General features: G+C 43.8%; 3 protein-coding genes and 3 non-coding genes across 6 annotated transcripts; 2 read left to right on the plus strand and 4 right to left on the minus strand.

Annotated features, from left to right (window-relative positions):
- Nucleotides 1–281: 281 nt before the first annotated feature.
- On the minus strand, nt 282–3,619 carry RPL7A (ribosomal protein L7a). The gene is made up of 8 exons (XM_015879074.2): nt 3,594–3,619; nt 3,075–3,195; nt 2,495–2,644; nt 2,017–2,157; nt 1,587–1,666; nt 1,208–1,338; nt 902–971; nt 282–446 (listed from the first exon to the last, which is right to left on the minus strand). The coding sequence occupies exons 1-8, from the start codon at nt 3,594–3,596 to the stop codon at nt 342–344; spliced, it is 801 nt and encodes a 266-aa protein (XP_015734560.1). The 5' UTR covers nt 3,597–3,619; the 3' UTR covers nt 282–341.
- Nucleotides 1,413–1,485, minus strand: LOC116654190 (small nucleolar RNA SNORD36). The gene has a single exon (XR_004309173.1). It is a non-coding gene; the product is annotated as a small nucleolar RNA SNORD36 (small nucleolar RNA).
- On the minus strand, nt 1,828–1,904 carry LOC116654195 (small nucleolar RNA SNORD36). The gene has a single exon (XR_004309179.1). It is a non-coding gene; the product is annotated as a small nucleolar RNA SNORD36 (small nucleolar RNA).
- LOC116654196 (small nucleolar RNA SNORD24) lies at nt 2,714–2,788 on the minus strand. Its single transcript, XR_004309180.1, has one exon. It is a non-coding gene; the product is annotated as a small nucleolar RNA SNORD24 (small nucleolar RNA).
- A 64-nt stretch (nt 3,620–3,683) lies between the features above and the next one.
- MED22 (mediator complex subunit 22) lies at nt 3,684–9,901 on the plus strand. Its single transcript, XM_015879072.3, has 4 exons — nt 3,684–3,833; nt 3,992–4,072; nt 4,522–4,730; nt 8,607–9,901. The coding sequence occupies exons 1-4, from the start codon at nt 3,711–3,713 to the stop codon at nt 8,803–8,805; spliced, it is 612 nt and encodes a 203-aa protein (XP_015734558.1). The 5' UTR covers nt 3,684–3,710; the 3' UTR covers nt 8,806–9,901.
- A 264-nt stretch (nt 9,902–10,165) lies between these two features.
- SURF6 (surfeit 6) lies at nt 10,166–12,864 on the plus strand. Its single transcript, XM_015879068.3, has 4 exons — nt 10,166–10,344; nt 10,662–10,877; nt 11,504–11,595; nt 12,034–12,864. The coding sequence occupies exons 1-4, from the start codon at nt 10,251–10,253 to the stop codon at nt 12,700–12,702; spliced, it is 1,071 nt and encodes a 356-aa protein (XP_015734554.1). The 5' UTR covers nt 10,166–10,250; the 3' UTR covers nt 12,703–12,864.
- Nucleotides 12,865–12,940: the final 76 nt, after the last annotated feature.

Raw genomic sequence — 12,940 nt, forward strand, 5'->3', positions numbered from 1 at the left:
TCCAAGTCAGATATCTGCATTCCTAAGCTAGGCTTAAAGCCAGAAATAGCCTAGCTTAGCCCATTCAGTGTAGGAGCACCAGTATGTGCAGCTGTGGGTCTATGCTTAAAGGAGGCAAACAGATGGCTAGCTTAACAGCCAAGGGAAACTGTTCTAAGGGAAATAATGTGTTCTTTGCTGCCTTCTATGCTGTTCTATCCAACCCTTTGGATAAGAGAAGGCGGGTAATGATCATTCGCAACCCACTGATTGCAACCCTCATTAATAAGAGACCACTAAAATTTGATCTGGGGATTTATTCTTTTTATGTACACAAACCATGGTACCAAATCAGTACATCTTTAGCCCAGCTTAGTAGCCAGTTCTTTAGCCTTTGCTTTTTCAAGCTTGGCAATGCGAGCAACAGATTTTGGACCCAAGACGTTACCACCCCAGTGACGACGGATCTGCAAAGAAGGAAGAACAAGTTGAAGTTAAGAGTCTGCATACATTCAACTGTGCTCAGTTCCAATCCTTCATGACAAAAGGTTGAACTCCTACTCACTCATTTTTAAAGCAGTGAATTACATTCTGGGAGCAGCACAGATACGACAATTGAAAGCCTTTCCCTATCATGAGATTTGCTTCAGGACTTCAGGGATGGAATCACGTCTAGCTGAAGCAGATCTCTTTACATTCATGTCCTTGCATTAGGCTCTGTTTACCTCTTTCTTGGTGACAGTGTTCACTTTGTACCCCATCCTCAGGTAAACTATCTGAATACCTAAAAAACCCCTAGCTACAGTCTACACCCAACAGGCCTTAAGCTGATCTCACTCCAAAACAGAAATCTGCATCTTACTGAGAAACTATTGGGGATGTTCATAGTATGAACCTGAAAGACAAGGGCCACACATCTTACCTCATCATATCTGTCATTGTAGTTGGTCTTAACAGCCTCCACCAGCTTTGCAAGGGCACCCTTATCCTCCCTGTTGGGGACAGATGCATTTCTTTAGAGCATCAGTTTAATGTTTTCTGTAAGTCTTCTGTCTTGGAATTAACTCTTAATACGAACATCATTTTTCAGGTTAAGTATAACAAAAGGTTAATCACAAAAGCCATCAATGCTTAGAGTTCAGCTTATACATTTAATAATAACGCCCTATTTAATAAGCTAAACCTCTAGCTTCAGGATCTGAAGCAAATCAGCACACAGAATACTTACGGGTTAACTTGGGTGAAAGCAACACAGGTACAAGTTTTCCTGTGCACCAGTCGCCCCAGCCTGGCCTTGCTCTTGATGATGCAGTATGGCACCCCCATCTTGCGGCACAGAGCTGGCAAGAAGACCACCAGCTGAAAAGAGACAGAGCGTGCTGTATTGCTGGTACAACATCTTAGTAGCGTTTCAGCTGGCCTGGGCTGTGGCAATTGCTCAGTGTTAAAAAGCTCGTTTTGCTCTTCATTATTGATTCAGGTGAAGAAATTCATACATCATCGCAAGGGCCAAGCCTCATTCTAAGTCCAAGGAAAGTTTGAACGTCCATAAGCATTTGAGTTCCAACCTCAAGTGGAGTTATACAGGCAGCCTCTACCGTGCTTACCTCAATAGGGTCTACATCGTGGGCGATCACCACAAGCTGAGCTTTCTTGTTCTCTACCAGAGTCGTGACAGTGTTAACACCTAAAAAACAAATTATACAAGTCTGTTTCAAGTCAGTCTTTTCACCAGAGCTTTCACGTAAGCCTCATAAAATCAGCTGCTTTCACAGCACACCTTTCAGAATGAGAACTTTTCATATCCACTCAGTAGCACAGAGTAAGATATTCCATGGACAATTTGCTAAAGCTCAGGGTTAAAAAGCTCGTCTATTTTGCTCTTCACTTGGAGCTCAGGTGAAGAAATTCATACATCACTGCCATAGCATGTCCAATCCTGTTTGGCTGGAGCAGAGCACCAACTTTTCCCATCAGTTTTCTCTCCAAAAGACCACATTCCCATATATGCAAGTAGGAAAGTTCATGTAGACCTACCTGCCCGGAGAACTGGTGGTCTCTTAGTTGGAGTATCTCCCTTTCCTGCAGCTTTCTGCTCAGCACGAGCCAGCAGCCTCTGCTTCTTCTCTTGCTTAGTTTCCGGTCTGTATTTGTGCGCCAGCTTCAGAAGCTGCGTGGCTGGAAGTGAACATGAATTAATTAGTAAAATAACATGGAAATCTCAGTGTTTTAAAGGGCTCGTGTGCATCAAGAAGCACCCACTGAGGAATTCTTGCTTTACATCCTTACGTGGGACCTCTGATACTTCCCACCTCCCTTTTCAAAACAGTAATTTAGGGCAGCAAACTCACAAAGCTCGCTGTTCCCATTATCAGTCACTATTAAAGCCTCCCTAAAGATCTCCCAGACAGCAGCGTCTTATTAAATAACGTCTTCTTTAGGTTTCTTTCCTGACTCACACACATTGACCATCAACAACAGAAGTCAAAAGAGATTCTGTAGGCCACGTCCTCACCTGTTTGGCGATCCAAAGCCTGACTGAACTGGTTGATTGCAGGAGGCACCTTCAAACGCTTGTACAGAATGGAGCGCTGGCGCTGCAGCCTGATGTAACGGGGCCATTTCACAAAGCGTGTGAGATCACGCTTGGGCTGGATATCCTGTCCTAGAAATACAGACTTGAACTCAAAACTGTTCCCAATCCATGTAGCAATAGCATGCAATAGGGCAGGAGTGCATCAGCGATCTTGGTGGTTACGTATGTCAGCACTGCCATTCAGATAGCAAGTGTTGTTTCACATCATCTGCACACGTGACAAAAGCAGCATTATAGAAACCTGAACTAGTTGATCACATCGCATGTAAAGGGGTGAAATGCATCATAATGGATATACATAATGGATCTTTTAGAGTGGCAAAGTGTCACAGCCAGCTCTGATACCAAGTGGAGCACAGCTCTACCACTCATGATGGTAAAGCAGCTGCCTTTATGGCCTGCTCCACTCCATGGCTTTATCACATGTAATATACTATCTATAGTTATGAACAACAAAATAAACCAGCCCTTGAAGCTCTTTGCACATCCCCTTACTCACCAATGCCAAAGTTCTTGGGCCTCTTCTCAAAGAGGGGATTGACGACCTTCTTGGCCTCCTGCTTCTTGACTACAGCAGGGGCAGGTGCCACCTTCTTCCCCTTGGCCTTTTTTCCTTTCGGCTGCAAATACAAAACACATCTTGTTTTATTACCATAAACACTTAATGAACTTAAAGAGCATCCAACCACCTCGATGTGACCTAAAAGCGCTTATGAGACTATCAGATTTAGAATATCAGATTTAGAATATCAGATTTAAAACAACGAGTTGCTCTCCGCGGCCTATAGGACTGCCCGGATCCCATCGGGCCCAGGCCCAGGCCCAGGCCCAGGCCCAGCCCCGCCTCCCCTCTTAGGCTGCCGCATCCTCGGCCTAGAACCGAACCGAACCGCCCCCCCGCGGTTCCGTGAAGCTGCTGAGCATCCGAACCGCCTTCAATGAGAGCCGTGACCCGGCGGGGTGCGCGGATGGAGATGGATGGAGGTGGATGGAGGTAACTACCCCCAGATGTACTCACCATCTTGGATGGATAATCAAAGAGACGGAGCAGGGCATGCTGGGGGATATCTATGTGGCACCAATTCTCGCGAGATGAGATGGACAGGAAGAGGCGGGAGGAAGAGAGGAGGCCGCCATGGCGCAACAGCGGGTGTTACCACAGAGCAAAGAGACCCTGCTGCAGTCATACAACAAGCGGCTGAAGGATGATGTTAAATCCATTATGGATAACTTCACCGAGATCATTAAGACCGCTAAGGTGAGTTCGGGTTGCGGAGGGGAGGGAGTAATCTGTGATTAACGTGAAGGTGGGAGATTTAAGTTTAAAACGGTTTAAAGTAGGGATTATTGGCGTAGATTGGAACGTTGTGATGCAGCAGTTGTGTGTGTAAAGATGAACTTTGTCTTTGTCTTTAGATTGAGGATGAAACTCAGGTCTCTCGAGCCACCCAAAGCGAGCAGGATAACTACGAGATGCACGTCAGAGCTGCGAACATTGTAAGTAATGCTTCGGGATTCACTTCAGGAGCTGTTTGGTGTGTTATTGTATAGACAGGCCTTTATAGCACTCAGGAGGTGCTAAAAGACCTACCTGATATTTGGGGTGGTAATGCAATGAATGATCTAGTAAATGTGTATGTTTGGTGGCCCTGCCAGGCAGGGGGGTTGGAACTACATGATCCTTGAGGTCCCTTCCAAGCCAGGTCATTCTGTGAGTCCTTGCAGTGTTACAAAGCTTGGTCTGTGTTGTCAATACAGGCTGCTATCAGAACCCTCACCTGCTGCAGGAGCTGCTGTGTAGTCATGGATTGAGCAGGAGCAGCAGCTTTACCTCACATTACATCTGGAACAAAGTCCTGTTTAAAGATACTTAACATCGATGTGAATCTGGAGTCAAATCCTGTTTAAAAATATTTATATCTGTGTGATTTTTTTCCTCCTACAAGGTTCGAGCTGGTGAGTCCTTGATGAAACTGGTGTCTGACCTGAAGCAGTTCTTGATCCTCAATGATTTCCCCTCTGTAAATGAAGCTATCAACCAGCGCAACCAGCAGCTGAGAAGCTTGCAGGAGGAGTGTGACAAGAAGTTGATTGCACTACGGGATGAGATCTCCATTGACCTGTATGAGCTAGAAGAAGAATATTACTCTTCCAGGTACAAATAGGGCAGTGGACTTCTGTCTGATGACTCCAACCCTTCTGGGGGAGTTAATCCAAACAAAGAGATAATCCTTATAGTGTAGGTCTTGAGAATGTTCCCAGCAAAATTCCATTCCCGTTCCTAATTTGGTCAAGCTCTTTCTGTAGTTTAAAACAACTGCTTCTTTCTTGCAGGGTATAAGTGTTATATTGGAGAAGGAATTCACAGCATCCAGCTCTAGGTGCTTGCCTTGGTTGGTTGGATGTGACAGATGATTACAAAGGAAGCCTAAGCAAATTATCATAGGAGATCAGTTTCCTTAGGGGGTGATGTCCTTCTGGAGGAGTCTCTATCTCTCCCTAGAACAACCAGCATGTTGAGCTGGGTGCTGATCTTAGATAAGATGGTGATATCTCATATCCTTGTTACAAGTTCTTTCACAAGTGACCTGCTAACACAGTGTGCCTTTTACCTTGTAGTCCACTGCCCCAGTTGCCTGGAGTCTTTTTGAGGTGAACGTTTAATTATGAAGTATCGTGATAGGATTTCTTAAGGAAGATTTATTAATTTGTTTGAGGAATTTTTAAGATTTTAAAAGACTTTTGCATAGGAAACGGGCTTTAGAGAATTCAGACACTTTATTTTTTAATCGTTTTTTGTTGTTTTTAATCATGCACTCCAGCACTTCTGATTGATTATGCAGTAAATGACAGCAGGAAGAAGATAACTGAGAATCAGATTGTATTGGCTGCACTGTGCACTAAGTGATGTCAGTGCAATAAAGGTGTGAATTCTAAACAGAAAAAACCTTATCTTTTCAAAATCTTACCCCAAAATCTCATGACCAGCTGTTCCACTTTTGTCTGTCCTCTCTTTCTAGACATTCTGAGCATCTATAGCTCCAGATAAGTCAATTAAAACAATAACTGCACAGTATACTTGGCAGTTAGTCCATTGTTTAAGGGTAATGTATTTTAGGAGTAAAACTCTTTAAAAGAGTTCTTAAAGGATTAAGGTACTGATGTAGCATAGCTTAGAACCAGCTATGTTGTTTTAAGAAAACTTGAGATCCAAGTTTAGAGCTGTTTTTCCAGCTTTACTTAGCTTTTTTTTAAGGGAACTATGGCAAAGGGTCCTAGAAGTGCCTCAGAAAAGAAGATTGATAGTCACAAACCTAAGCACCAGTCCAAGCCTTACTAGGTCAGGGATGTGTCCACTGCACAGACTGTACAGCATGGCATAAGCTGCATCCACAGTGACAGTGTGAAGTGCCCCATGAGTGCCAGGGGTGCTTCTCCCACACTGACACCAGGCTGCCATGACTGTGTCTCAGTTGTTTTCTGTTCTGAACTAAGGAGTTCAGGCCTCTCTATCATGGTCTCTTCACCTGACTGACATGGCTTGCCCTTCTTAACAACCTTCAAAACAGAACTGGTTTCTAAGCACAAACAGCTCTGTTTCCTGATACACTGAAGTGGATCTACATTTGTTTTCATTCTTTTGAGGGTGGTCTTGAGATGAGGAAACTTGGCTTGTCTACCGAGCTATGATCCTTCTACTGCAACCGCATACCATGTAGCACTTAATCATTGCTTTTAGCACTTAACTACTTTCCTATGCTCTTTCCTGTCTTTTTCTGCACCAAAGAAATTATGTGTGTAAATACAGAAATGGCGATTTATTCAAAGTCCTTTTATAATTAGAATATTATGATATTTTTAAATGAAATTTTATTGTCTAATGTGGGAAAAGGGGTTCTGTTATATCACGTAGCCTTAAGAGTGTTGATCATGTTTAAATTGTGATGAATGCAAAAGCTGATTTGCCCACAAGTGGGCATTCTGTGCTGACCTGGGAGCCTGGTTGGGGTTTCCTCTCTGTAGTTTATTACTTCCCTGTGGGGTTTAATCCTTATAAAGAATCCTGTGAGGTCAGGATGTTGGTTCCATACAGCCATCCTGCTCTCCAATGCCCCAGAGTCCTTGAAGGTCACTGCTGAGTTTATTTTAGGTTTTCAGGTTGTCCCTCCAAGGAAGGCTGTAGATAAGTGAGCTCCCTGGAGCAGTGTACCTGCAGGTGCTACAGTTGTAAGCTGCCCCATGCTGCACAGCTTCCTTTCTTCCTGTGTGTTGTTCCCAAGAGCTGTAGAAGGACTGTAAAAAGGAGTGTCTTGTGCAGCAGTTGCCCCTACCATTGGTCCATGAAACTAAAGCTGAGTAGGAATCTTCACTTTCAATCTCTGTTCAAGTGTTTTTCTAGAGCTGTTTGTGCACAGATGTTGAGTGGTGGTGCTGCAGGCTGTGCAGCTGCTTCTCATTCAGCCTGCCTTTCAGTGAGTGTACACGAGAGGGAGAGCTTAGATTTTAGTAACTATTGTTTAGGACCAGTGGGAGAAGCACCTACACTGCTGATACAGGTTAAATGCTCATAGTAACCAATCTATGGGGACACTCATGGATGCGATGTTTGGGCTCACTTTGGAAGCCATTGTTTGATGTTTATAACTGTCAGAAAAGGGATCATAGTTCTGGTTTAGTCCCAAAGGTCTTCACTACTTGAACACAAACTTGCCTTGTGCTGGGAACTCTAAGGCAGGGTGGTTATCCTCCAGCAAAAGAAATCTTCCAAGAGATTTAACAAAGGGCCCAGATATAAAACATATACCTACTGCCTTCCTACTTCTGGTACGAAACCAACTGGGTGATGCTGTCAGAAAACACTACAAAGATTTGGTGCTTGCAACTAGTGCTTTGTGTGCTTCTTCAAAGCATTAAGCCCTGAGTCCAGCTTGCATTTTTTCATCCTAAACCCCAAACGTGTATTTATGTCCCTCCTCTGAGATCACAGGAGCTGTCTGTGAGTGTGGACTTAAATCTCAGCATTTCATGTTTGTGCAATTTGAAGTGTCTCGTATTTTCTGCACTTAAAAAGTATTTTGCAAAGCATCTATTCGAGTCCATACGTTACAAAATGTAAATAAAGCTGCAACGACAAAATCACTTGCCCCACTGGGTTTGTTTTACTCCAATCACGAGCTGCTTTTTGCTCCCGCACTCACTTTGTCTTGGATGTGTCTCTTGTGTGTGCAGCTCCTTCCTCTCTTTGGAATTTGTTCTGGTTTTGTTCCAGTTTCTTCCAACACTTTCCTTTATAGTTTTTGCCCTTCTATGTTGTGTTTTCCTCAGACCACAGTCAAGAATTAAACAGCTTCTTACTTTCCTACACTGCTGTATCATCTCACACTGCAGTCTGCAGGAGTCAAATCCATTAAGCTGCTTTTCTAAGGACTGTGGTGCTGCTGAGACCTGTAGAAGCTGCCAGTGCTTCATAGGCTGGGGATTTTCAAAAGAAGGCCGATGCCTTTTGTGGGATGCTTTAAGTTAAGGGTGTAAATAGACTTCAGTTTAGAGCACAACTTGTATTTGTTTTTTTCCCCTCACACAGGTTGTTATGTAACTCCTAGTGAAGTGATTCGGGATCTGTGCCTCACTCAGACTAGTACAGCTCCTGTCTTTGGGGTGCCACAACCTCAGCCCAGATCTATCTATGGACTGGTACTGTCTGGATTAGAACTGAGACTCTGGTTCAGTTTGTAGTAATAGCTTTGTCTTTGAAATTTCCCTGATCCTTATTAGGCCTTTAAGATTCAATACCAGCCTGTAAGATTCAATACCAGCCTTTACAGGGTATTTTGCTGAAGACCAGTCTCACAAAGCTCGTGATGAATTTGAACCTGTGAACACAGGCTTTATAGCCATGAACATTTCTTTGCCATTTTCTTAACACTTTGCTTCTGTCTTGCTTTTCTCCCTCTCCTCTTCCCTTTCCCTCCTCCTTTATCATTGTATCCGCTGCCTCTCCTTACCGTTTGTTTTTTTTTGTTGTGTAAAGCTACAGTCTATGTGACAGCAATGATCTACCACTGTGCGAAGCCTACTGGAGAGAAGACTTTGATCCGCTGTCTCCTGAAAGCCTCTCCCTGCCTCTGACAACTGCCACGGCAGAGCAGAGTATTGCTACCTCTCAGAGCTCAACCCCATCACACCCTCACGTGAACGGGCATGGGGCAGGCCCCACAGAGCACTCCTGAAGAGGATTCTTTGCTGCTGAATCCATTCCTCCTGGTGGCACTGAAGAAGTCTTCCACCTGCTGTACTGAGCGAGCATCTTCCTATCAGGACAATGCACTGGAGCTGTATTTGCAGGTCTCTGCTCACTGGATAGCCACAGTGCTTTCTCCATGCCTGGGACGTTGCCATGAGTGTTCCTGAAGTGATAAGCGAATACAAAGCTGATTGTTCTAACAAATTAGAGTTCAGTTTGCTTTTCCATGAGTTACACGTGGAGATGATTAGAAATTCAGTGTTTGTTCCCATTTGAATTTCACAGTAATTTCACATTGTGAAGTGCTTATAGTTGAATTTGGTTGGTTGGTATAGAAAACTTGAGCCAAATCCGGGGATAGTGACTGTTCTGGGCCTCTTTATTATTCATGTTTATTGATATTCCGGCTGCTTTAAAGCTTTCTCAGGATGCCACCAGATAACGTGTCATACTTAAGAATCTTGCAGTATTTTTTACTCAGTGTTTTTCACTGTCAAAACGCTCCACAAACTTGAACTTCTTGCTGTGAATCATTTAAGAAGAGGCTCTGCAGGAGGCCTGTATTGAACAACAGTGTTAATCCTTTTGTCAAGCAGAAGGCAAACAGAATCAACCCACAGTGTTCATAACGCGACCTGCTTAAGGCTACAGGTAGAAGCAGGAGCTTTGATTACCCTGATTCCAATGGTTCCACAACAGCTTCCTATTAACACAGCTTGGCTTATATTTATATTCTTTAACAATTTCATCTAGCGAAACTTAAGACAAGTGATGTGTGTGGAGCACAGGGGGTGCTCAGTTCCCTTCTATATCATCTTGGTGCTTGGATTTTCTGCCCTTTATTTCTGGTTGTTCTGAGTTGACCCTCAAGGTGCATTGGAGGGAATAATGCATTGAAGTGAATAGAGCTGGACTGGATCGTGGCTGTGGCAGCTTCATCACCAACAGTGGAGCTTCCCCAGCATTCTGCTGTCATTTATTGATTACAATGTGAATTTGGTGTCATTTTTGCCCTACTTTCCTTCCATTTTTTCCCCCTTTTTGTAATTAGGTGGTTTAATAAATAACTCTTTTCTATAGAACCTCTTTGTGTGTTTTTAGCTGCAACTTCTCACAACGTGAAGCATTAATATGTGCTAAGATGAGCGTTCCTTTATGACCTGAAGGGAATCAATCACTGCTCTTAACAGTCCTGCCCTGCCACCCCAACCTGAGTCCTGCAGGTCCTCAAGCAGCGGGTCGGCCAAACCAACATGGCGGCTCCCACTGACTGACTTCCCGTCTCGTCGCGTAGCTTTGTCGTCACTTCCGGTGGAAGTACCCCGTCACATCCGGCTCTGGGGGCTCATTTTACTTCCGGCGCTGGTCGGTGCGGGTGCTTCCTCACATCGCTCCGCTCGTATCGGGGTTTATCCGGTGTTTGTAGTGGTGATGTCCAGCCTGGCCGCTCAGGACGCTTATCTACAGGGCTTGGCGAGGAAGGTCTGCACACAGAACGCCCCGGAGTCTAGGAAAAGGAAATTCTGTAAGGCTGCTGTGTGAGAACGTGGACCTGCGGCCTGTTTGCCTCCCTGGGCCGTTGTGTTGGTTCTAAGCAAAGCCTGTGATAACGGGGATCCTTCCCTTGTATTCAGCGGCCTCATTCATCCTTATACGTGTGATAATGGTCATTGCTAAAGTGAATAAGCACGTCTAGCTCTGCTTAGATAACTCCTCAAGGTTCATAAGCACCATAACAACGTTATACAGCATGGTTGTACCTCAGTATTCAGTCATAACGTTTTTGATTGGGAATTATGTGGTGTTGTCCTGGTTTGTAAATGTTTTTCCTTTGCTTTCTAGTGTCGAAGCCAGGCCAGCCAGATGATGCTGACAGGAAGCTGAAGAAAAAGAAGAGAAGGAAATCCAGGAAGCAAGCTGAGAAAACAGAGTTTCCTGCAGTTAAACAAGGGGCCTCTAACACCAATAAGCTTAATCCAGGACAGAAAGCAGCTCCCCAGGCCAACAAATCATCTCCACTGGGTGTTAAGCAGAACAGAAATGAGGGTTCTGTTATAGGTAATAATGTCAGAATGGTCTGTGGTTCAAATGAGCTGAGGTGGCCACATTTCAGTTGGTTCACATTCATATTGGAAACTATTTAAGAAATCCAGTTCAATTGAAAATACTTGAGTTTATTCCGTGTACGTAAATTGACAGTGTGACCACTGGGGGGCTCTGTAGAGATATGAGCACTTCATATGAATTACTTTTATATATATATATATATATATATATATATATATTTAATGTATTTAGTAATTTCTGGGTTTTATTTCATGGGTTCATATATATATTATTGTATGTCCTCTTTTCATTAGAAATCAGGAAAACCTGATCACAAGCTGAGTGGAAAGATGTATTTGGTGTCTTTGTTTCCATTGGTATTTGCTCCCTTTTCATTTGGGAGCTACAGGGCATATCAGGCCACCCTGAGCTGGCAACGTTGAATGGTGAAATGGATTTAAAAAGGGAGAATTCTGAAGATGCCAAGAAAATAGAAGTTCTTAATTTCATTAGGATTTCATTTAATTCTTTCATGACATCTAAAGAATTCTGATAGCTTTTCCCACAGCTATAGAAAATTCCTCTGTTTAGATAGTGCTGTATTTTAAATAGTTTTATTTCCTTTCTCTCGTTTTCAGGTGCCAAAAGTGAACTTGGCTCTAGTTCTTTTTCTGCAATAAACCTCTTGCGTCAGAGGCTACATGAGAAGATTAAAGAAGCTTCTGGGCGGGTATGAGAACTCTCTGTACCCTTCTGTGCATGTGGGTATGGTATGAAGTCTCCCTGTGTTGCCACATGCCTCAGGAACTGTGATCTTCCAAGGTTTAGGGCTGGAGATTGTTCCATTCCCTATGGAAGTGCCTATAGGTATTGTTAGGAGACTTGTTCTTTTTACGGGGTCCAGAAAAATGCATGTGAAAAGGTGGGCCTGGCTTGGAGGAGTGAAGATAAGGCACTGAAAATCTGCCAGGGGAGTGTAAGTATGGGGTTCTATGAGAGTAAAAGGCTTGAAATGCATTTGCTGTATGCATTTGGTATCTCTAAAAGGTGATTGCTTCTTAAATACCACGTTTCTGGGGAAGAGTTTGAAATCAGGACCTTGAGCACATCCCACTTTTATCTTTGTATTATCCCTGCAAGGCTCCTGATTTGTGTCTGTCCTCTTTAGGATGATACCAAGGAATTACCCCCTTCAGTCCTGGAGAAGAGGCAAAGAAGGAAGTATGAAAAAGAGAGGAAAAAGCGAAAAAGAAAAGAGTTAAAGATGAAGGCAAAAGCGGTGAAGGAAGAAACCGAGGAGGTACCTATAGAGCCACAAAGCAAAAAGGAAGAGATCACAACTGACATAGTCTTCAACAAGATCAAAGTGCACGAAGACAATGAGCTGAACAAGATCCAGAAGAAAAAAGAGAAGAGGAAAGGAGTGAAGGGGAAAATCACTCCTCTGACAGGTAGGAATTACAAGCAGCTGCTGAATAGGCTGGAGATACGGAAGAATAAGCTGGAGGAGCTGAAGGAAAAGGACCAGAAGAAAGCTCAGGATCTGGAGATGAAAATGAAGTGGACGAACGTTCTGTATAAGGCAGAAGGTGTGAAGATTCACGACGACGAGACGCGCCTGAAGGAAGCTCTGAAGCGCAAAGAGAAGCGTAAAGCACATCGCCAAAAGCAATGGGAGAAGAGAACAGAAAAAGTGGTAGAAAGGATGCAGCAGAGACAGGAGAAACGTCGTAAGAACATTCAGAAGAAGAAGAAGGAGAAGATTGAGCATAAAAAAGCCAAGGCCAGGAAGAAGGGCCGTGTTCTGCCAGAGGACTTGAAAAAAGCTGGTTTGTAGCTGCCCACGAGGCAGCTGGACTGTGGTTAAAGGCAGCTGATGGGATTCTTGTGCCAGTGTTTAATGGAGCTGTACCAGCACATCAGTCCCAGCCTGGAATTGAGATATAGGGGTGTCATTATCACCTCTTCCTAAGTCAATAATAAAAACAACAAAACCTCAGCTACTCGTTTGTGTTTGCTGGTTACTTTTTGCTACCCTGCTGAAGCACTGCTGCTAAATAATTAGTTGCTGGTTG

Source organism: Coturnix japonica, chromosome 21, assembly GCF_054131305.1.
Source record: "Coturnix japonica strain WE chromosome 21, WE-NBRP24, whole genome shotgun sequence".
Lineage (NCBI taxonomy): Eukaryota > Metazoa > Chordata > Aves > Galliformes > Phasianidae > Coturnix > Coturnix japonica.